The sequence below is a fragment of the Halichoerus grypus genome, chromosome 2 (genome assembly GCF_964656455.1).
Source record: "Halichoerus grypus chromosome 2, mHalGry1.hap1.1, whole genome shotgun sequence".
NCBI lineage: Eukaryota > Metazoa > Chordata > Mammalia > Carnivora > Phocidae > Halichoerus > Halichoerus grypus.
In genome coordinates this window covers 93,974,937-93,997,751 of record NC_135713.1, presented here as the reverse complement: position 1 = coordinate 93,997,751, position 22,815 = coordinate 93,974,937, and the positions used below count along the sequence as shown (strand labels likewise).

Below are 22,815 nucleotides of genomic sequence, written 5' to 3'. Positions count from 1 at the left end.
ACTCAGTTCTACCATTATAGAATGAAAGCAGTTACAGACAATACACACATAAATGGGCATGGCTGGGTTCTAATAAAACTTTATATAAACAGGCAGGCAATAGTGTGCTAACCCCTGACTTAAAAGGACCAACAATAATACTGATAGCCAACTTTTCAACAGACATTATGGGACAAGATAATGGAATAACATCTTTGCTGAAAGGAAGAAAAAAAGGCCAACATATAATTCTACACCCACAGAAAATACCCTTCAAAACTGAAGGTGAAAATGAAGTGATTTTCAAACAAATAAAAGCTGAGGATCTACTATCAGAACATAAAAGGGCATCATTTCAAAAAGGAAGATAAAATATTTCCAAATTTATATCCAATTTATAGGTATTCTAAATTTACAGCTTCCATTTATAAAATAAAAACTGACAGAATAGGAGAAAAATACATATCCACAATCATGACTGGCAATTTTAACACACCTCTCAGTAGCTGACAGAACAAAAAATTTAATAAAGATGTAGAAAATCTGAACAGCACAACCAACTTAGCCTGACATGCACAGAACACTTTACAAAACAAACGCAGAATAAAGATTCTTTTCAAGTGCACACAGAATATTTACCAAAATAGACTAAACGGTAGACAAGATATCAACAAATTTTCAAAGGTCTACAATCATACAAGAGTATGTGGAACCTAACTAGAAATCAATAACAGAAAAATAACTAGAAAATACCTAGTTGCTTGGAAAAAATAAGCAACACACTTTGACCTATGGGCCAAAGAAACTGAAATCATAAAAAAAAAAAAAAAAAAATCATCAGGGAAATCAGAAAAATTTTTTAACTAATGATACTGCAACATTTCAGAACTCATGAGATGCAGCTAAAGCAGTACTTAGAAGTAAATTTTTATTTCTAAATGCAACATAAAAGATTACAAATCAAAATCTAAGTTTCCATCTCAAGAAGAAAACGAACAGCAAATTAAACTCAAAGAACAAGTAAGAAAATAAAGGCTAAGACAAGAATTCAATAGAATAGAAAATAAACTACAGAGAAAAATCAACAAAACTTAAGGTTAGTATCTACTTCAAATAGGTTGTAATGAAGACTTAATGAGATCACTGTAAAGCACTTATTATCGGGCCTCAAAAGTTCATTAATTCAAAATCCACATGTGCCAGAAACTGTTCAAAATACTGGGATCCCTGACCTCTTGGGACTTACATTCTAAGTTTGAACACAGGGTGGGTGAGAGTAAGGGGAATAAGAGAAATGACAGGAGGAGGAAAGAAGAGAGAGGGAGGGAAGGAAGAAGGAAGGAAAACATAAAAGTAGACAGAAAGACTATATTAGTACTGAAAGAATTAAAATAGGGTGATGCAATAAAGTAAGACTGGGTGATCACAAAAGTCCTCTCTGGATAGGTGATCATTTAAGCTAAGGTCTCAAATGATGAGAAAGAGCCAACCAAAGAAATTCTGCAGATACTATGGCAGAAATGAACCCGGACATAGGAGGATCCAACAGAAGGTCTATAAAGGATTTATAAATGAAGGCTATGGTTGTTTTCTCAAGCACACGGAACTCCTTACAGGCCCACAAAAGGCACACAGTAAATGTTAGTTCAAAGAATAAATGAATATTTGCTATATACTAACATGTTCCTTAGAGAGAAAGAGAAAAACTCCAAGCTTTCACTAGATTCTCAAAAGGGTCCATGACCCCAGTAAAGGTTAAAAACTAGGATTACATTTTCTAGGTATACATCCCATGCATACAAGTTTTAAAAACCATGATGCCATACATATATCCCAGCAAGTCTCCATGTTTGCCAAACCTTTTATCAATGACCTCAGCTACTTGCTTCCTTGGCAGGCAGCAGAAAGTAAGTTCTACTTTTGCTCAGGATATTAGGAATGTCTTCTAGAATATGACAACTCATCCTTAAAGTTTTAAAGAAAATCTCACAGAGCACTGAGCCAGCTGAGTTTATATGTGCCAAGACAAAAAATTGGTTGGCACAGGGAAAAGCTGTTTCACTGTTGAAGAGCACTATAAACCAAAATGCCACTTTCTATAAAAGATAAAAGATTGGGGGAATCTCAGAAGCAAGAAAAGAAAAATATGAACACAGAAGGTTTTAAAACTTTTGCACTAAAAAAAAACGCCATAAACTAAGTAAAAAATGAGTAATTTTCTTAAAATATATAGAATCTTTAATCAATAAGAGCTGACCAACAGGGAAATGGATGAAAGACACTTAAATTCACTGAAAGTATTCACTGAAAGAATAAACCAATAAATATGAGGAAAAAGACTTAATACACTCACAATTATGAAGACTCCATGTAATAACATTTTGCACCTATAAGACTGGCAAATGTTATGAAATTGGATGGTACCCAGTACTGGCAAAGGTGCAAGGGAAACAGACTTCACTGTTGGTAGAGGGCAAAAACGGGTGCAACCCATCTGGAAGGTAATTTAGCAATATCTATCATAATTTAAAATGCAATAACCTTTGACCTACAACTCTATTTCTAGGAATTTTTACTGCAAATAGATAAATTCTCACACATACGCAAAAACTTATTTTGCAGGACTGCTTATATTCAACAAAAAGTGAAATCAATCAAATGCCCCTCAAAATGAGAACTAATTAAATAAAAGGAATAGTAGGAAATAATTACATAGTGATTAAAAAACACTGTAATAGTTTCATATGCTAATATGGAAAGGTCTCCAAGATGTATTAAAGGAAAAGCAAGATACATTACAGAACAGTATATAGATTATCATTTGGTTTTAAAAAAATTTCCTGGAAGGATACATAAGAACTTTCTCATTGTGGTTATCTCTGAGGGTATGGGAATGAGAGTTATATATTTTCTACATTACTGACTACCTTGCCACTAATAAGCATTTCTAACGTATAATTAATGTATTTAGCTACCTGGCAGTGGTATTGTTTTCTATAACTTATAACACCATATTATTTTAGAACCACAGTCTCTGTGACATGTGTGGCTTTATTACTCCCACTTGATAGATAAGGAAATTGAAGCTCAGACAATACAAGGACAGCATACAAGCAGAAAATTATACAGACATAAGAAATTGTGAACTCACAAAGCTTTTAAGTATACCACCACAGAACTAGGGAACGGCAAAGCAAGCAATTAAATTTGAGTCTTGTTTTGAAATCCAACATTCTTCCCATTTACCACATTGCTGTCAACTTCTGTTATAATTCAAGAACTATAAAGTAATATCCTGTGAGAATAAAATCTATAACCGACAGTGTTACAGTACTTCCTCTCTAATCTATAATCTACCACAAGAAAACTGTTGTATATTTTTTCTCTTAAACTCAATTTTTATGAAAAGAAAACTGATCACTGGAACTGTAATGAACACTAACTATTCTCAATAGTAGTCTAAAACATCTGTGATACACTTCTGTATAAGTCAAAATAAATTTTATTTTCACTGACATTACTTTGACTGTATTTGGTTAACTTTATCTCATGTAGATTCATCAGCTCAAAATTAATTAGTATTACAGAATAGTGTATTCCATCCAAACAATTCATCTGTGTTGGCTCACATGCCTCACTGCTATTGGCATGCCACCACAATAACGGGCATGGTGCCACAGTAACAGATGGGCATAAACACAGACATGCCCAAGAGTCAGTATGTGCATCAAGTTTGAGTATTAGTATTAGATTTTCCTCCAAGAAATTCATAAACTATAGTAGAATAAATATAAGTGTTCTACAACTGTGTTAATAAGATATGCCAACTCAAAGCTAGATTAATTTTTAAATTCTTAAAAAAAACCACACACACAATTTTCCAAGGCCACAGAAGGCAAGTTTTCCATCTGATGAGTTTGGATCAGCCTTCTGTGTAGGGAATTGAGGAAACCAATATGCAATCTCTACCTTAGATAAGCTTTGTCCCTGAAGCACTTGAAAATCTCACTAAAAAATTTAGTTTTTAGAAGTCACATGGCAGTGTTACAAGATGTAAAAGTTCTAGAAATCTATCATATGACAATGTGAATATACCTAACACTACTGAACTGTAGGTGGGGTTAAGATGCAAATTTAATGTTATATATTTTTTACACTTTTTTAAAAAAAGTCATGTTTCCTGATGTGGGCTGTGTAGGCCTTGAAACAGAAAAAAGGTCCTACAAATTGCTATTTGACAGGAATAGAATCTAAAAGTACAAATCACCTAAATTTACATGATTATTTTAAATTCTGCCATCTCTTGAAAAGGTATTGTCATCTATAACTGTCATTTTCAAAAAATTATTTCCACGTGTGATTTTAAATTTCTGAAATATAAAACATACTACTGACCAAATTATATTGAAAATTTTTATAATTTTTTACTACATTAATGAAAAGTTTCAAAATACTAATGCTAAAAAAAAAATAAGAAAAAATAATTTGTGGTCACTATCATCCAAAATCATCTGTTTAGGAATATACAAGGTACCAGTATATACAGCACTCTGCATGCGTGTGTGTGTGTGTGTGTGTGTGTGTGTGTAAACAAAAACATCTCTGACTTCCAGACACTTAACCACATTTTCTCTTTAAAGAAATGTTCAACTATCTAACCACCTTGAAAAAACCAATCTGTTATTTTATAATTGTTGATATTGTTAGATAGCCAGAAACTATAAGAACTATGTGTTTCTAACTTTAATTTACTTTCAATTAACCCTAGCATTTCTATAAATGTACTATTAAATAATAGTCATCTATTTTGATTTTATTAAAGTACATAAAAGTGTTTGTGAAATTCTTACTGCCCCCAAAGGTTGTCAGTTTATATACTCAGAACTAAGTGTCCCATGTTTCTGGATTTCAAGGACTAGTAAGATTTCAATAAAAATTCTGGACAATGACACATAGTTGCCCACTTTCTAGTGTGCCACATAAAAATATAACAAAAACTACCCTCTATGGTCACTGTTATTTCATACATGAGAGAAGGAAGTATGTTTGCATTCCTTTGATTACTAGCACAGGAGCCATTTGTATTTCTTTAGTAATCTTAACTGCTCAGACTATTTGGGGCTAATGTTCTTTAGATAATATGCTTTTACCTTTTGTCGTTCCGAAATATTTTTGGGCCAATGTTATATTGACCTTTCCAATAACCACAAACATATCTCAAGAACAAATTTTTGACAGAACTTCATTAAATCTGATGAAAAGTGCATTTAGTCACAGACACTATTACTCTCTCACCTCAAAACATTCCCAAATATACACTGACAGTTCTGATCTCTCTTAACTACAGTCCAACTTCACCAATGAAAGTGTCTTTTCTCCTTCCCAAATGTCCTCTCAACCCTTCCCCATTTCAGTCAACAGTCCCCACATTCTTCTAGTGCGGCTAAAAACCTGAACTTCTTGATTCCTTCCTCCCCTCAACCAAATCCAGCGAGTAAGACCTCTGAATTCCCCTTTCATAATGTGCTCACAATTTCCTTCCTCTTCATACGCACTTACACCAACAGACTCCAAACCATTATCACGTTACTCTTGGACTTTTGTAACAACCTCCATTATAGCCCCCCTCTGCCCCCAGTTTCTTTTCTCTGATTTATTCTCCACACAATTCCAGATTAATCTTCCCAAAACACCACTACAGTAATCACTTGTAATCATCAACTCCTGTTCTTAGAACAGAAGTTAAAGTCCAATTTTCTTCACACTCTAACAACTACTTCTCAAATTTTCCACTGCTCCTTTCCAGGAACTCCCCTCTTTATCCACACTGGTTCACTCACTGTTGCCAGAAAAAAAGGCATAATATGTTACCTTCGTTCTTGGTGAATACCCTACTAAGAACACCTTTCATCCTTGGAGCACCTGGCTGGCTCAGTCGGTAGGGCATGAGACTCTTGATCTCCCGGCTGTGAATTCGAGCCCCACATTGGGTATGGAGATTACTTAAAAATAAAATCTTAAAAAAAAAATGAATACTCTTCATCCTTTCCTTCCTTATATCAATGCTTAAATCAAAGTCCTACTCTCCAGAAGCCCCAGCCTTCACTGACCATTGTCTCCTTCAATATCCTGTAGCACTCTTTATTCCATTTGACACTAGGCAAATACTAACTCTTTTCTTAATGTTAGCATTCTGACACCTCAACTAGGAATTTTCTTTCTTTCTTTTTTTTTTTTTAAGATTTTATTTATTTGACAGAGACATAGCAAGAGAGGGAACACAAGCAGAGGGACTGGTAGAGGGAGAAGCAGACTTCCCACGGAACAGGGAGCCCGATGTGGGGCTTGATCCCAGGACCCTCGGATCAAGACCTGAGCGAAGGCAGCCGCTTAACCGACTGAACCACCCAGGTGCCCTTCAACTAGAAATTTTCTAAGGCCCTCCTGGCCCTGGTTTTATGAAATATGTGAGTATAGTATTTTCATCAATAAAATTTAATGTATTAACCATTAGTTTAAATTTAAATGTGAACACTGTTAGGCAAATATGAAGTTATCTGCCCCATGTTGTAATGATCGTGGTTTTGGCTTTTTTTTAAGATTTTATTTATTTATTTATTTGAGAGAGTGAAAGAGAACACAAGCAGGGGGACTGGCAGAGGGAGAGGGAAAAGCAGGCTCCGTGCTGGGCAAGGAGCCCAATGCAGCACTCGATCCCAGGACCTGGGATCATGACCCAAGCAGAAGGCAGATGCTTAACTGACTGAGCCATCCAGGCATCCCGACTCAATACATTTTTAAGGCAGTTTTTATGATCTAGCAAACACTGCATCATCATATAAGTCACTATTAAAATTGTGCCCTTGTGAAAAAAATATGAAAATGTTTTGCAAATTGATATAGGATCAATAGAAAACTGTTTCCAAAGAACAAATGTAAAAGTCCTAGAGTTCCAAAGGCAGGGAAGAATGAGGGAACAGCACCCGCGAACTCAGAACAACATGCAAACTATTTCTCTATTTTGGAAACTAAGAGACCCTACAGATAATTACACATCTGGGATCATAACAGAACTCAAAAAAAGGAGAAACGGTACAAGTATGTAGGCATGGAGTCCTATAAAAACTGAAGGTAGAATCTAAAACAAGTGAACCTAAGAGTCTTTGGATGAGAAAGTAATAGGATACAGAGTTAGATGGGGTAAAAAGGCCATCCATACCCGTAACACTAGTGACAGAAGAGTTTTATATGCATTTGGTGCAAATAATCAAGGCAAAAGAGGCCTGGGTTAAGTAGGACCTGAAGATGTCTGCAGCATAGGGTTTAAGGATGGGGGGAGAAAAAGAGTATCAAGTCTATTGACAATGGATGGTTTTGAACAGAAAGAATTTAGAGTTAATTCTGTCACCAAGATTCCACAGAAGACAGGACTAGTATGTTACTATGAAGACTGGGGAACTTATGAATTCTTGAGGCAAATGGGATGGATGGCCAGAAAGCCACAAGAAAATGAAAGTATAAGGTATTAAAAATATAAGGTATTATTACTGTTATTACTACTATTACAAATATAAGGTATTAAATATAAAGTATTATTACTGTTATTACTACTATTACAATGCTGATTTGTGTCCCCCAATCCAAGAAGAGGCAAAACAGAGAAGCCATTCAGTAAAGGTTTGACGATTATGGCGACGGTGGCATGGAGTAGGAGCAGTGAGTATCAAAAGTAACTGTTACTGTCTTCCACAATTACTTACGTATATTTATTTATGTACTGCCCTGTTCCCCAACTTTAAGGGGGATATTCAATTATTCATAATAGACAGTAACACTTTAAAATTTTAATGGGGGAAAGGAAAAATAAGGAAATTAAAATAAAAGCAAAAGTAAGGCTAATACGCCACAAAGCTCCCTACACTTGCTAGTCATACACCACAAATTTTGCTCCTAAGTTTTCTGACAGTCACTGTGTAAAGGAAACAATGATATTCACTGTTGATAAATAAGGGGGGAACGGAGGATCTCAGAAGAAATCATTATTTCTGATACCAGACTCAATACATCCACAGGAAAAAAATCAAAAATAAACACCACTGAACTTAACTACTCCTTTTATCTTTGCTATTGTCATTTGCCACTCTTCTACTCATTTAAGACATTTCTGCCACTGGTGAATATTCTGAGTGACTTTAACATCCACCTGGAAGCCCATCCAGTACTCTTACTTCTAAATTCCCTGGCCTAATCATCTTTACTGATTCTCAGCTTCAGGCAACTTTCAGCCATTAACTGCCAGTCATACCCTAAATCATACCCAAACCCTGTGAACACCCAAAAGTATTCAATCTCTGAAATATTAAATGCATACAACTCTCTTTCTGACCAGTCTCCTATTCTTCCGGCACTCTCACTCAGTTATTCCCACAACACCTATTCCTTTGACTTCTTAAACACTTCTGGTCCCCCGACACTCTATTTGTTTTCTTCCCATCAGCCCCTTACCTAATACCTTTACTTTTTTCCCATTCCAGTTTAGATACTATCTTTAAGTACTTCAACATCTTTCTTACCAACATCCTCAACTTCTTGCTGAACTGTCATTCATAGCACCCACCTAGCTAAACCTCAATTTTGCCACATGAATTGATCATTTTCTTCACATTTATAAAAGGACTGCCGAGTGCTGCTGGAGAAAAAGATCAGACTGTTAACAGTATAAATCAATGATTTCTAACCTCCACTAGGCAAGCCCTCACTATCCCACAAGCCTTCCTGGTTTTCCGTCAGGACAATAGGCCTTCCCCATTGTCTCTAGCAACTACTTCAGACTAGTGAAAACGTTCATCCCTACTACCACTCCCTCTCCCACTCTCATCAGACAATCCAACCATTTTTCCCTCTCATTAACAAAAGACTATACACTTAGCCTTCAAATCCAACCTTTTCTCCTTTTCTCTGTAGTGCTCTAGATCTCTCTCTTTGTTTTCTAAAACCATTCTCTACTGCCTCCCTCCAATCAGCATTTAAGCATTCTCAACTCTTTAAACCCTTAAAATAAAAAGCTCCTAAGATTCCATGTGTCCTATCATTCTATCCTTTCTCCTCCCCCTGAAAGCCAAAGTTCTTTGGAGGAATGGTGCTCCTTTACTCACTTCTCACCCATTTGGCAATCCACTGCAATCTGATTCCCCCACACTGTTGTCAGCACTACCACCAAGGTCACCAACAGGTGCCTTATCACTGAGTCCAAGAAACACTTCCTCTTAATTTATTTTACTGGACTCTTCACCACAGCAGCTCACACTGCTCACCACTTACCTCCTTCCTGAAACACTCTCTTTCTTTGATTTCTGTTAAAGCAAAACATAGATAAGTTCCTCTTCTTTTAGGAAAAATAAGAAATGACCTCCTTTAAAAATAGACAATTTAAAAGTAATAGAATATCTATCCACAAGACGGAAGGTTAAATAAAAAGTTTAAAACAAACACATTTTTACTTCCCTATGCTATCTATAATCATTATTCCCAAATCCTTGATATCCACACAGAATTCACCTAGTGCTTATTAACTTCTTTTACTTTTATGTGCTGCAAATTAACGATACTCCATATAATTTAGTAGTTTTAAATGCTTGTGAAATAGGATTCAGAAAAACAACAGAGTGAAATTTAACGATAATTTGAAATTTAGCTATATAATTTCATTTGTATTATCGCAGTTGTTCACTTTTCTAAAAGTTTAGTGCTCCTTCCAAGTTAGTGGCTTAATTACAGTATGTCCTAAAAGGACTATCACTTTAAGAAATGAACAGACTCCATATACTACTAAATAAAAAGAACAAATCATAATACCATATTACACTACAAAAGCATACAGCTTTGCTTTTAAAATACATAGTATACTGGGGTGGCTGAGCCTGGGTGGCTCAGTCGGTTAAGCGGCTGCCTTCGGCTCAGGTCATGATCCCAGGGTCCTGGGATCGAGTCCTACTCAGGTTCCTCGCTCGGCGGTAGCCTGCTTCTCCCTCTCCTCCCTGCTCCTGCTCTCTCTCGCTATCTCTGTCACTATCTGTCTCTCTCTCTCAAATAAATAAATAAAAATCTTTAAAAAAAAAAAAATACATAGTATACATATACACAAAAAAAAAGAAAAGGGAATATCTGTATTATGTTAACTGATTCTCTCTGGGTGTTGAAATTAGGGTTGTTATTTTTTTTAGCTCATCTGTATTTGCTAAATTTTCTATAAGGATAAGAAATATCAGTCAAGTAAGTCTCTCTGTGTTACATCACCAATTTTTCCTCCTCTACATCAAATGGTTCTATCAGCAAACAGGATAATATGGTTTTTCCCATCTTAAAAAAAAAAAAAATCCCTTGACTTAACATTCTCTTCCAAGTACCACTCCATTTCTCTGCTCCCCTATACCCTAATACATACTAACAGGGATTCCTCTCCTCTCCTTTCTCTCTTAAACCCACTCCAGTCAGGCTTTCAGCCCTACCTCTGCACCTAAACTACTTGTCGAGGTCACCAAAATCCTCCACGTTGACAAATCCAAAACTCACTTGTCAGTAATCATCTTACTTGACACAGTCGGTACTATTTGACCCAACTGCTCCAGGAATGCCCCAGGGCTTAGTACTCTGATCTTTTCTCTTTCTACATTCACTCCATTGGTGTCTCATCCAATTCATGGTATTTACTACCATCTATAACCTGATGATTCCCAAATATACATCTCTAATCTGAAACCTCCCAACTCATTCATCAACTACCTATTTACTATCTCCACTTGAACACCTAATAAGCATCTCAAACATAACATGCTCAAGCTCTTGATTCCTCTTCCCTTTAAAAACTTCCTCTTCACACATCTGGATTTTAGTTAACACCCAATCCCAAACTTACAGCTGTTGAGGCAAAAAACCTTGTGTCCATCCTTGATATCTTTTCTTTCACACGCCACACCCAAATCATCAGCAAATCTTGTTGGTTCTGCCTTCCAAATATATCCTGAATTTAACCCCTTCTGGATTACTCCAACAGTCTTCTTGTCATCTCCCTGCCCTCGATCTGGAGTCTATTCCTAGCTCAGGAAGCAAAGCAATCCATTTAAAACCTAAGTCAGATCACCTCACTTCTATGTTCAAAACCTTCCAATACCTTCTCTTCTCACTCAGAGTAAAATCAAAGTCCTTACAATGATTTACAAAGCCCTATGCAATCTGGTCCCTTACCTCTCTGACCTCCTCACCTACCAACTTCCCCCTTCCTCTTCATTCACTCTACTCCAGCCATACTGGCCTGTCTGTTGATCCTCACACAGGTCAGAAATTTTCCTACTTCAGGGTCCCAGCATTGCTATTTCTTCTGACTGAATACTCTCCCCAAGAAAGCTGCATGTCACTTGCTCACTTCCTTCAGGTATGCGTTCCATTAACAAATTCTCAGGGGTACATTTTCCTGACCCTGATATTTCAAACTCCAATCCAATCTCCATCCTAACCCTTTGTCCTCTTTCCCTGCTTTATTTTTCTCAACGGCACTCCTTATGATCAAATGATCAACTATATACTGACTTCTTTATTGACTGTCTTCCTTCCACTAAAATATATGCTCCATGAAAGCAGGCATTTTGTCCACTACTTAATCCCCAGCATCAAAAACTGTGCCTAGCATACAGAAGGCATTCATATTTGTTAAATCTATAATATCATATTTGCAAATTCTGTAATTTTTTAAAGTTATTGAATAAACACTGGAAATGTGCAAGCAGGTCGCAAGCACCCCACAGACCTTTCTGAAGCAGGAAATACAGCTGGTACACAACGGGCACTTAACAGGTACCGAATGACTTCTACATGCCCATAATGCTCAAAACCCTCCACTGGCTGCTTCTCTGACTCAAAATAAAATCCAAAGGCCCTACAAAATCTGGCCCCTCACCTTCCAATCTGCTCCTTACCTCTTTGCCCTCATAGTACTAACTTCCCCTTAATCCTTCATGACCACATTCTTAATCCAGGCTTTAAGAAATTTTGAGAGGAGCACCTGGGTGGCTCAGTCGTTAAGCGTCTGCCTTCGGCTCAGGTCATGATCCCAGGGTCCTGGGATCGAGCCTGCATCGGGGTCCCTGCTCCGCGGGGTGCCTGCTTCTCCCTCTCCCATGCCCCCTGCTTGTGCTCCCTCTTTCACTGTGTCTCTCTGTGTCAAATAAATAAATAAAATCTTTAAAAAAAATTTTTTTTTTGAGAAAATCCATTCCTAGAGCAAAGCTGGGTGATGTGTAGCTCTGCCAACCCATGATTTTGGAACTAGCATTATTCATGCATCTCTCCCTTGTCCAGCTGCCATGCCAACTCACTCAACTGAAAGATTAAAGACACTGGCCTTCTAATTAGATCAGATCCTATCAGCAATACAAATAATCAGCCCATCAATAGCAGACAATGACTATAAATTGTTCATTTCTGTATATCTATGAACTCTTTCCAACTGATAAGCTAAATACGTCTTCCCTAAATATATAAACCAATGAACGTTATTCATAATAATATGAAATAAAGGAAAATCATTTCCTTCCTGATTATTCTACTTTGGGTGCTTCACTTTAAATTCTGAATTTGGACTACAGGCAATTTGTTTTTGTCAGTAGTTCATTTATATACACAACTACAATACTGTCAAATTATTTTACTATAATACATTTGTCATTCCATGATCATTTGTAACTTTTCATGCAGTAAAAAAGAACATTTCAACCAACCATCTGTCTCCTTTTTTTGTTTGTTTTAATCATTCGTTCTAGTAATGTTGCTCTAAATTCTAAATACTTTTTAGAAATAGGGGCGCCTGGCTGGCTCAGTCGGTAGAACATCCAATTCTTGATCCCCAAGTTGGGAAAGAGTTTACTTAAAACAAACAAACAAAAACCTGCCTAGAAATATGTCACATCTTGGGATTTAATTCTAAGGACTGAAATTTAAGTATTCCAGATTTTCTCCTTGGATTTCACCAGATCAATGATCTTAACATACTCTGTAGCAAAAGATGAGTATTTCTTGGCTGAACATTTATTAAGGTAAATTGTAAAAGTCAGAAATGACTCCTCCAAGAAGAAATGCAAGCTAAACAATAAAATGGAACACTTTTATAATCTGTTGGAAAGCAGGAATCTGCTTACAGGCAGTATTTCATCATTTTGTTCTATGTGATAAAATCTTACTTGATTTGAAGTGTATTTCAAAAATTAAATTGTAAGAACCCTACTGTACCACTGAAGTGACAATCCTTAAGTAGTTGGCCTTTTATAAAACTGGAAATCTTATTTATGTGAAGATAAAAACAACCAGCTCATCTAGCTGGGAATGCGCTGCAGATACCATTATACAGTTTCTTCTTTCATTAATAGCCATCTTGGAACACATGGAATTAACTAAGTCAAAGATCAATAAAATACTGAAATTGCCTGGAATTTTATGTGCCCTTTATAAACAACAACAAAAAAAATGGATCCAACTTACATATATAACATGGCAAATACGTTGTTAAAGACAATAACATATTTGGACATTTGAAGGACAACAGTATGCTACAGAAATCATAAGTGGAGTGTATTTTCATACTTGCAACCCTGGACTTATGAGCACAAGAGAATTTACAATGAGAAGCCTGTGCCTCTTCATAATATGCTAATAGCTCAGAGCTCCAACACTTTCAGCATCTCAAACTAAAATGTTTGACATTTCAAAATTCCAGCATTTCCATTTTCTTCAGAAAAGCATTGTTTACATAAGTGAAGGCTTAAAATAAATACCTTTTGGTAGGGATAGCACACTGAAAAGTTGAGAATTATTACACAATTTAATATTAACTATACACTGATAATACTATTAGTTCATTTTTAGACTTATCTCACCAACTAAATTCTAAGTTTCTTAAAGGCAAGATCAAGGTCTTATAATCGCTTTGTATTTTTGTGCTGAAAATACAGAAGAATGAACTACATATATGGAATAATCCCAAATCTGCAAATAAATATGTCTTTGAACAGTTAGAAGAGAGACTTAAAAAATTCTGACTGTAAAGTTCACTCAACACTTCCATGACATTTCCAAGTCAATTAACCCTAACACAGTAAAGATTCAAGTAATGCCATGAAGAAAATGGCTATTCTGGAACTAAAGACAATTAAGTCAGGGTGATGCAATAACACATCAATATTGTATAATACAGTAAGGATACCAGACAAGGTTTTCCTTCCATATATGGTCCAATGAATCAGTCACACTTTATTTTTTTACACTACACTAGTTACAGAGACAATAAATATCAGTAGAATCTGAATCATTTGACTGAGTAAAGGCCATGAAAATATTAAGAAAAATTATAGGGGCACCTGGGTGGCTGAGTCAGCTGGATGTCCAACTCTCGATTTCAGCTCAGGTCATGACCTCAAGGTCACGAGATCGAGCTCCACATCAGGCTCTGAGCTGGGCATGGGATTCTCTCTCTCCCTCACCTCCCTCCCCTTGCTCTCTCTCACTCTCTCTTAAAAATAAAAAAAAAGAAGAAGAAAAATTATAAGCCAAATACTTTGCTCATAAATTATTCCTTCACATGGGGGCAACTGGGTGGCTCAGGTGGTTGAGCCTCCAACTCTTTATTTTGGTTCACATCATGATCTCAGGGTCGTGAGATGGAGCCCCACATCGGGCTCCACACTGGGCTCAGGCTCCATGCTGGACATGGAGTCTGCTTAAGATTCTCTCTCTCCTTCTACCCCTCATCCCACCTCCCACGTACCCTCTCTTGGTAAAAAAGAAAGAAAAGAAAAGAAAGAAAAAATATTCCTTCACATGAATTATACTATCTAATAAAAGCTGAGTTTATGAAATAGATTCTTTTTTTTTTTAAATAAGCTCCTTGCCCAGCATGGAGCCCAACTTGGGGCTCAAACTCACAACTATGGGATCAAGACCTGAGCTGAGATCAAGATGTCTGGCGTTCAACTGCCTGCTACCCAGGCACCCCAAATAGATTCTTTTATACAATATTCAACAAATATTCATTTAGAAACTACATAACCTGAAAATACAGGGTGACTGAATGAGATAAAATTATCAATGAGAAATACTAGGACAAGTGAAAAGAAAGTAGAGCAAGCTTTGAACAACAGTAACTATAAAAACACATTAAATGAAAAATAACAAAAATATAGTATAAACCCGAATTAAAATTAAATAATATAAATAAAAAATGGAAACTCACACAAAAAAGTTTGGAACCTCTTATGAGATACAATGACTATTTTAAGCATGTCCAAAATAATAGGTTACTACTTATAAAGCACTGACATCTGGAACTGGTTTATCTAAACTCAAGAATATCCTTTAAAAAGGTTACTCTCATTCAACTGCCCTTCCGTATGCCTTCCTGAATGAGACCCCAAGTGGCAGACATAAAGTCAGATTTGCTATAATTACATAGAAAACACAGACCCATGTAATCTGCCTACAAGACTCCACTGAGAAACACTGATACAAAAGGTTAAAGGGTTATATGTAATTTTCGTGGCTGATGTTGTAAAGTTGACAATAAATAAAACTTAAGTTAAAAAAATAAGCTAGGCTTCATTAATGCAATACAAATACACTGATGTAGCACTGACTACATCGTACTACATGACATAGTACGACTACAGGAATACACTGCAGCCCCTAGCTTGGGTCTAAATCAGCTCTGTGACTCTAAAAAAAAATGAAAAGCCCACCGGAATTTCAGCAGAAACTAAAAATGCTACCTTTCGAAGTGGTTGAGGAGGTACTGCATTGCTAAGTTACTGGTTGCTAAGGTCACCTTTTATTGTTAAACCTTTTATTGTTAATGGCCTCTTTTCAGCCTTCATTCTAATTATCCTCATTATGCAACTCCTAACATGGTTGACCCTTTCCTCTTACTAACTATCCTCTTAGCTCCCCCCCCCTTTTTTTTTAACCTTCCTCTGGTGTCCTACCCCTCTGAGCACTGTCTCTTTCCCTAGTTCTTCCATTCAACCTTAAATGTCAGTGTTCTCTCAGGTTTTGTCTGAACTGCCTTCTTTTTCTAAACAAGAGAAGTTCTCCCGGGGCAAGGGGATGGAGGGGTCGTTTGCCCATTCCCATGCTTTAATTACTGCCTACAGTTCTAAATGTTTATGCCCAAATCTATCTCATCTGAACATGCATTTTCTTTTGCAACTCTGAGGCACTCCCCCGGTCCTCCACCTGGCAAAAAACTCAGGCTTTAAGACCTAAAATGTCACCACCTTGGTGAAGCTTCCACCAGTTTTTCCAGTGTTAGAAATCGCTTTCAACTCTGCCATCTTATGAGAACCTCACAAAATAGGCAGGTATCATAATCTTTCTAGAAAAGAGGACACTGAAGTTTGAAGAGATCAAGCAACTTGAACAAGGAAACATTACTACAAGTGGAAAACAGGAACTTAAACTGAGGTTGTCTCACTCCAGGTCCAATGCTCTTTCTAAAACACCATGATACTCTCAAAAGAAAGGAGATTTGGAAATTTAGTAGTTTTACTATTGTTAAGAAAAATTAGTTTCCTCTGCTTCTTTCTAGAAATTGTTTAAATTACTAAAATTATTTTTAATTACACATAGAGCCAAATTGGTTAAGATAAAAGAACTTCTTTAAGACAAAACAGGAAAATAATTTAGAAAAAAACTAAAAGCAATAAAAAGTGACAATTGAAAAAGAAAGGAATACAAAGAAAAATAACTCTTTACTAAATGAAAAATCTGAAAATCCTGAAGCAAATAATCAAATACACAGTCTTGATTAACCAATAAATGATGTACAGGATCTGCTTTTCTAAAATGACGTACAACTCCCTGATTCTGGTTTTATTTAAAGGGAGAAAGGAACAAAGACGGTTGATAAATAAGATTAAATTCAGAAAACAAAATCATCGATAATCCCATCATGAGGAAGTATTAAGGCATCCTTGAGATGGTCAATGAAGAATCAAAGGACATAAAGCTTTAGGACAAGAGGCCCAAGAGCAGAATCGAGGAAGAAGTCAGAGAGCTGGAAATCAACACTTTGCAGCCATTTTGGTTAAGAATGGTTCAGAAAAAAAAAAAAAAAAAGAATGGTTCAGGAGAGGGATATCTGGTTGGCTCAGGCAGTTAAAGGGCCAACTCCTGATTTCAGCTCAGGTCGTGATCTCAGGGTCCAGGGATCAAGCCCTGCATTGGGCTCTGAGCTCAGCAGGGAGTCTGCTTGGGGATTCTCTCTCTCTCTCTCTTGCTCTCACCCTCTGCCCCTCCCCCTGCTCACACTCTCTCTGAAATAAATAGTCTTAAAAAAAAAAAAAAGAAAAGAATGGTTCAGGAGATTCATCAGTGGTTGTTATATATCTAGGAGTTGATAAATTTAATAAGGAGCAAGACATCTGCACGGCCTCAAAGTGTCCCCCATGGAATGATTACTGGGGAAAAAATCATGGACAACACCTTAACAGAACACCTTTAGATGCAAGTCTGAGAAAGCCACATCACTAGGGTAGTAAACATAAATTAAGAGGAAACACCAGCAAATCCAAAGTGATTAACATGCTGTAAAATAATTGGCTTGTATTCTTCAAAGGTGCCACGGTAGTGAAAAACAAAGGTTAAGGGGGCACCTGGGTGGCTCAGTCACTTGAACACCCAACTCCTGATTTCAGCTCAGGTCAATCTCAGAGTCATGGGACTGAGCCCTGCATCAGGCTCCCTACTCAGCAGGGAGTCTGCTGCTCCCTCTACTACTACCCCCCACTCATGCTCTCTTTCTCTCTCTCTAATAAATAAATAAAATATTTAAAAAAAAGAAAACAAAGATTTCAGATTGAAGGAGATTAAAAGAGATACAACAACCATATCGAGTACATGATCCTGGACTGGATGCTGTACTAGATGGGAAAAAAAAAAAAACACTAAAAATAAATTATTTACTAGGACGAATGACAACACTGAATTAAAGACTACAAATTGTACTGATATTAAATTTCCTGAATATAATGGTACTGCAGTTATGTAAGAAAATATCAGTTCTTAAAAAATACATACCAAGGTATTAAGAGGAAAAAGATATGATGTATAGAACCTATTCTCCAATGGATCAGAAAACATAATACGAATGTGTATGTGGTGTCTGTGAGTATATGGAGAAAGCAAACAATGTAGCAAAAAAATTTTTAATTGATGAATGTGCAAGTAGTTCTTTGTACTATTCTTGCAACTTTTTTGGAAATCTGAAACTATCTCAAAGTCAACCATCAAAAATTAGAGCAGAGCTGGTGGATGAATGCATGGAGGGAGTCAAAAGGTCTAACTTCCAGTTATAAAACAAGTCATGGGATGCACTGTACAACATGGTGACTATAGTCAATAACACCGTATTATATAGTTAAAAGTTGCTGAGAGTAAATCTTAAAAGTCCTCATCACAAGAAAAAAAATTATAACTAGGTATGATGACAGATGTTAACTAGACTTATTGTGTTGATCATTTCTGAATATGTACAAATATCAAATCATTATATTATATACCTGAAACTAATATAATGTTACATGTCAAGTATACCTCAATTTAAAAAATGACAGCAGAGAAACAGGGTAAGCTTTTTCTTACATAGATTTTGTCATTTGGTTTTTTAAAAAAGTCAAGAAATATCATGATTTTATAAAAGAATGTAAACTCAAGAAAGATTAAAAGACCACTTCCAGGTGTCTCCTTGCTCCCATACAATCCCACTAGGTTTCAGTTCAATGTCCAAAATGTTTCTAATTCCTGGAAGCTTCCAGGTAACATACTGTCTACAGCTACTTTTCCAAGTTTTAAACTTTTAATGACTTGTGTGCATTCTCTAATAAAAGCGCCATAAATTTCATCAAGTAGTAAGTAGCATATCCAAGTGTTTGAGAAAATGGGCTTTCAGATTAGAATGTCTGTGTTCAAGTTCAAAGAGCGCAGTGTTGTAGCTTTGCGATCTTGGACAAGTTAACCACTTGTGCTCCAATTTCTTCATCTGCAAAGTACAATCAGATAAGTGTGTGGTAACAAGCCACTGACCTTGTGAGGAGAACTGAATGAGATAATAAATGTAAAATAGTGTGCACAAATGCACAAGCACTCCGTAAGTGTTAGCTATTTTTATTTTAAATCCAACCTGATTGGTCACCTCAACAGCACTGGTCTTAGTCAAAGCCATACATCTTTCCCCAAACCGGGCCCAAATCTGACAGAATAGGAAATCAGAAACTCCAAGAGGAAAACATCTTAGATGTTAACAAACCATAAAAGTAAATTAATTGTAAGTAAATCACATGCAAAACAGACTGAGGCAGACTTACAACAGGTAATTCAGCAGCCGAACATTTTGCTAATAGAAGTGTAAAGCTGCAACGAGCTTCCTACTAGAACAATCCATCATCTAAATGCCCTGAAGGAAAAATGAAATTAGTGATCTTACCTGAGAACAAGGGGGAGGGGGAGCAGAAAACTGTATTCCACATGCTGTATATAAGATTTCAGTCAGCTTAATACAATCAAAATTTAAACCCAAATTTAAACCCAAAGTCAACTATTAGCAACTTTGCAGACTGCCCGATCTTATTAGTAAAGCTTAAATTAAATTTTAATTATACTCTTCTAACACCTGCAAAGCCATCAGCACAGCTACTTTCACTTAATTCAGCATGAATCTAGTGACAGCCTATTATGTGACCGACCATAGTCTAATAATGAGACATTAAAAATAAGAGAAATGTAAAATTGATTACAATAAAATATAAAGTTACCAGAATTCTGTAAGTTTAAAACCCCTCCCACCAAAAAGCTTGGGGAGGGTTTCTCTCCATTTTTCGATGGTCCTTAAATACTTTTACTTTTAAAAAACTACACACTGTTTAGTATTTGTTTTTAAAATTCACGTTATTAATTTGTAAAACTTTAGAACTTATTCACAGTCACACTCTAAATATTCTCTACTCAAATGCTTATTACTGTGTTTGGAATTGAGGTTTTTTTCTCTGTAATGCAAAGGATATTATCCAAGAACATGAATGTTCGTATAAACGGTTTGTCCATTCATAAAGCGCCTAAAACACCTCCATGCTCCTACACTCCACGGTCAGGGAATAGTTTCCCATAAGCAACAATCACTCTAACGCGCCCTTTTAACTCCCCCAAACACCTCCTCTTTCACCATAACACGCGCAATTCTCCAAGTTTGATCTAGGCAAATGTTAAATAAGCCAGAAGTGTTTGTTCACAACTCAGATTCCTGTGCCCCAGCCCAGACCAACCCAATCAGAGTCTTTACGAATGAGACCTGAACCTCTCCAAACAGTTCTTTTCTCACTAAAGTTTGAAAACTACGAGAAACCCCCCCCACCCTCCCACCCCAAACTCTCCAACGACTCCCACCACTCCCAAAAGACCCAACCCCACCCCCCAGCGGAAAACGTTACCGCCCGGCCCCGGAACGGTCCCAGGGCGACCTCACCCTTCTCCCGGGAGCCGAAGCCCGGTGCCCGCGCCTCCGGGGTCTCCAGCTCCTCAGTCCCGTCCCCAAACCCCCAAACCTTTCTCCTCACTTCTTCAAATCGCTGCTAAAGAGGCCGAAGGCGCCGGAGGGGGAAATGGTTGAAGTCGCCTCCTGACCCAGTTCCGTCGCCTCCCCTCCTCCTGACTGCTCATTGTAAGCGAAGCTGTTGCTGGACATTGCTGCGGTGCCGGCTGGGGTCCGGTTGGTCCCGCCGAGGGTTCTCTCTGAAGGGCTACCGTGCCGAGGACCAGGAACAAAACTACTTCTCGAGCGGAGGGGCGCGCGCAGGCGCTTCCGGACTCGTCACGGCTCCCTAAGCCGACCTGGCGGCCCACCCCCTGCGCATGCCCAGTGCGCAGGCTGACCGGAGCCCACCGTCGGCCTCTCCAGGGCCTGACTGGATTTCCCTTCTCCGGGTTTTTGAAGTGGTTGAGAGGCTCTGACCCAGGCTGTGCGGAAGGGAGGTCGTGAACGAGCCGGGCCTCTCGGCTTTTAAAGTTTTTTTTGGAGAGAAATAACCCCTTGTGTCTGTTTTGATCCCTGAAGAAGGCTTCCCGAGCCCGGACACTTTTACTTGACTCTTGCTGTAAACCAGTAGCATTCAGAGTTCTTCTGAAATGCCATTTAACACACCGGATCAAGTTTCCCAAATCCATGACGATCGCTTTTCCTTTTGCGGGCCGGTTTCTACTCTTCTTCCTCCAGCCCGTGTTGCCTTACTTTCACAACCGCCCCACGAAGCCCTCTCCCAGATCTCGCCACTTTAAGGACACCTCTCCAGACTCTGCCTTTGGAGATCCACTGATAAGTGTTCATTCCTGTGAAAGCTTTGAATGAAAATCCAGGAGCCAGCAGTTACCAGGAGCTAAAGGAGTTCTTCCCACTGGCCTCTGGCTACCATAAATAAAATAGAGCCACATCAGGTGCCTGGAGTAGTGTCTCTTCTGGACACGTCTTTACTTCTTTCTTTCTCACTGTTGGGGATGTTGCACTGAACGTTGCCTGGCCCCACAGTAGCACTTGGTAAAGCCTTTTTGCAGGCATAATTTCCCCCAGGCTGCCGGCTCAGAGAAATTTCAGAGTCTTCCCTATCTTTCCCTATTCTTTCCCCCTCTGGGCAGGCATTGAAACCTGGAGACCCAGAGGCCAGAAGCTGTCATAAGTCCAGTGAAACACAAATTGGGGGCCCAGCCCCTTAGGAGGAGGGTGGAGCCTGTTCAAGGATCAACCCCTCAAAAGGCCACGCAGAAATTCATGAAATACCATTGCACCCCTGTTAAAATAACCAAAATCTGGAACACTAAAACACTAAATGTGATACAATAGGAACTCTCACTCATTACTGGTAGGAATGCAAAGTGGTACAGCCATTTGGAAGACAATTTGTCAGTTTCTTACAAAATTAAAATTACTCCTAGCATACAATCCTGCAGTAACACCCCTTGGCATTTACCTAAAGGGGAAAAATATACCCACCCAAAAACTTGCACATGGATGTTTATAAAAGCATTATTCATAACCACCAAAACTTGGAAGCAACCAAAATGCCCTTCAGTAGGTGAAAGAATAAGTAAACTGTGGTCCATCCAGACAGTAATATTATTCAGTGCTAAAAAGAAAGGAGGTATCAAGACATGAGACGACATAGGGGAAACTTAAGTGCACATTACTAGGTAAAAGAAGCAAATCTGAAAAGACTACATACCAGATGATTCCAAACGTACAACATTTTGGAAAAAGCAAACTATGGAGACAGTGAAAACATCAGTGGTTGCCAGGGGTGGGAGAGGGAAGAGGAGGGGTGAATAAGCAGAGCAAGGAGGAATTTTCAGGGCAATGAAAAACCCTGTACCATACCATTATAATAGATACATTTGTCATTATACATTTGTCCACACCCAGAGAATGTACAACACCAAGAGTAAACCCAAATGTAAACTATGGACTTTGGGTGATAATGATGTGTCAATGTAGGTTCATCAACGGTAACAAGTGCACCACTTTGGTGGAGGATGTTGATAATGGGGAAGGCTATGCCTGTGTGGGGGTAGGGAGTACATGGGAAATCTCTGTACTTTCCTCTCAGTTTTGCTGTGAACCTAAAAGTGCTCAAAATAAAAAAACAAAGTCTTATTTTGACAAATGAAAATAATTTTAAAAATAAAGGCTACACTGTTACTGTGTAAATAGCCATGACCATGACTGAGTCTTTAGTTGGAGAGGAGGGAACATCCTCCCAA

The 22,815-nt window shown here is 37.7% G+C and overlaps 1 protein-coding gene across 6 annotated transcripts in view; it reads right to left on the bottom strand.

Annotated features, from left to right (window-relative positions):
- Positions 1–20,900, bottom strand: part of AP3B1 (adaptor related protein complex 3 subunit beta 1) — a 257,305-nt gene extending 236,405 nt beyond the window's left edge. For 3 of the 6 annotated variants that reach the window (XR_013445739.1, XR_013445738.1, XM_078067159.1), the window contains exon 1: positions 20,625–20,899. Coding sequence is in view for 4 of the 6 variants with exons in the window: in XM_078067159.1 (XP_077923285.1) it covers positions 20,625–20,752 (128 nt within the window). In the remaining 2 variants the exon portion in view is untranslated. Of the gene's footprint in view, positions 1–20,624 lie in introns of all 6 variants that reach the window. The other 3 variants (XM_078067161.1, XM_078067160.1, XM_078067158.1) reach the window with 2 other exon arrangements.
- Between the last annotated feature and the right edge of the window lie 1,915 nt (positions 20,901–22,815).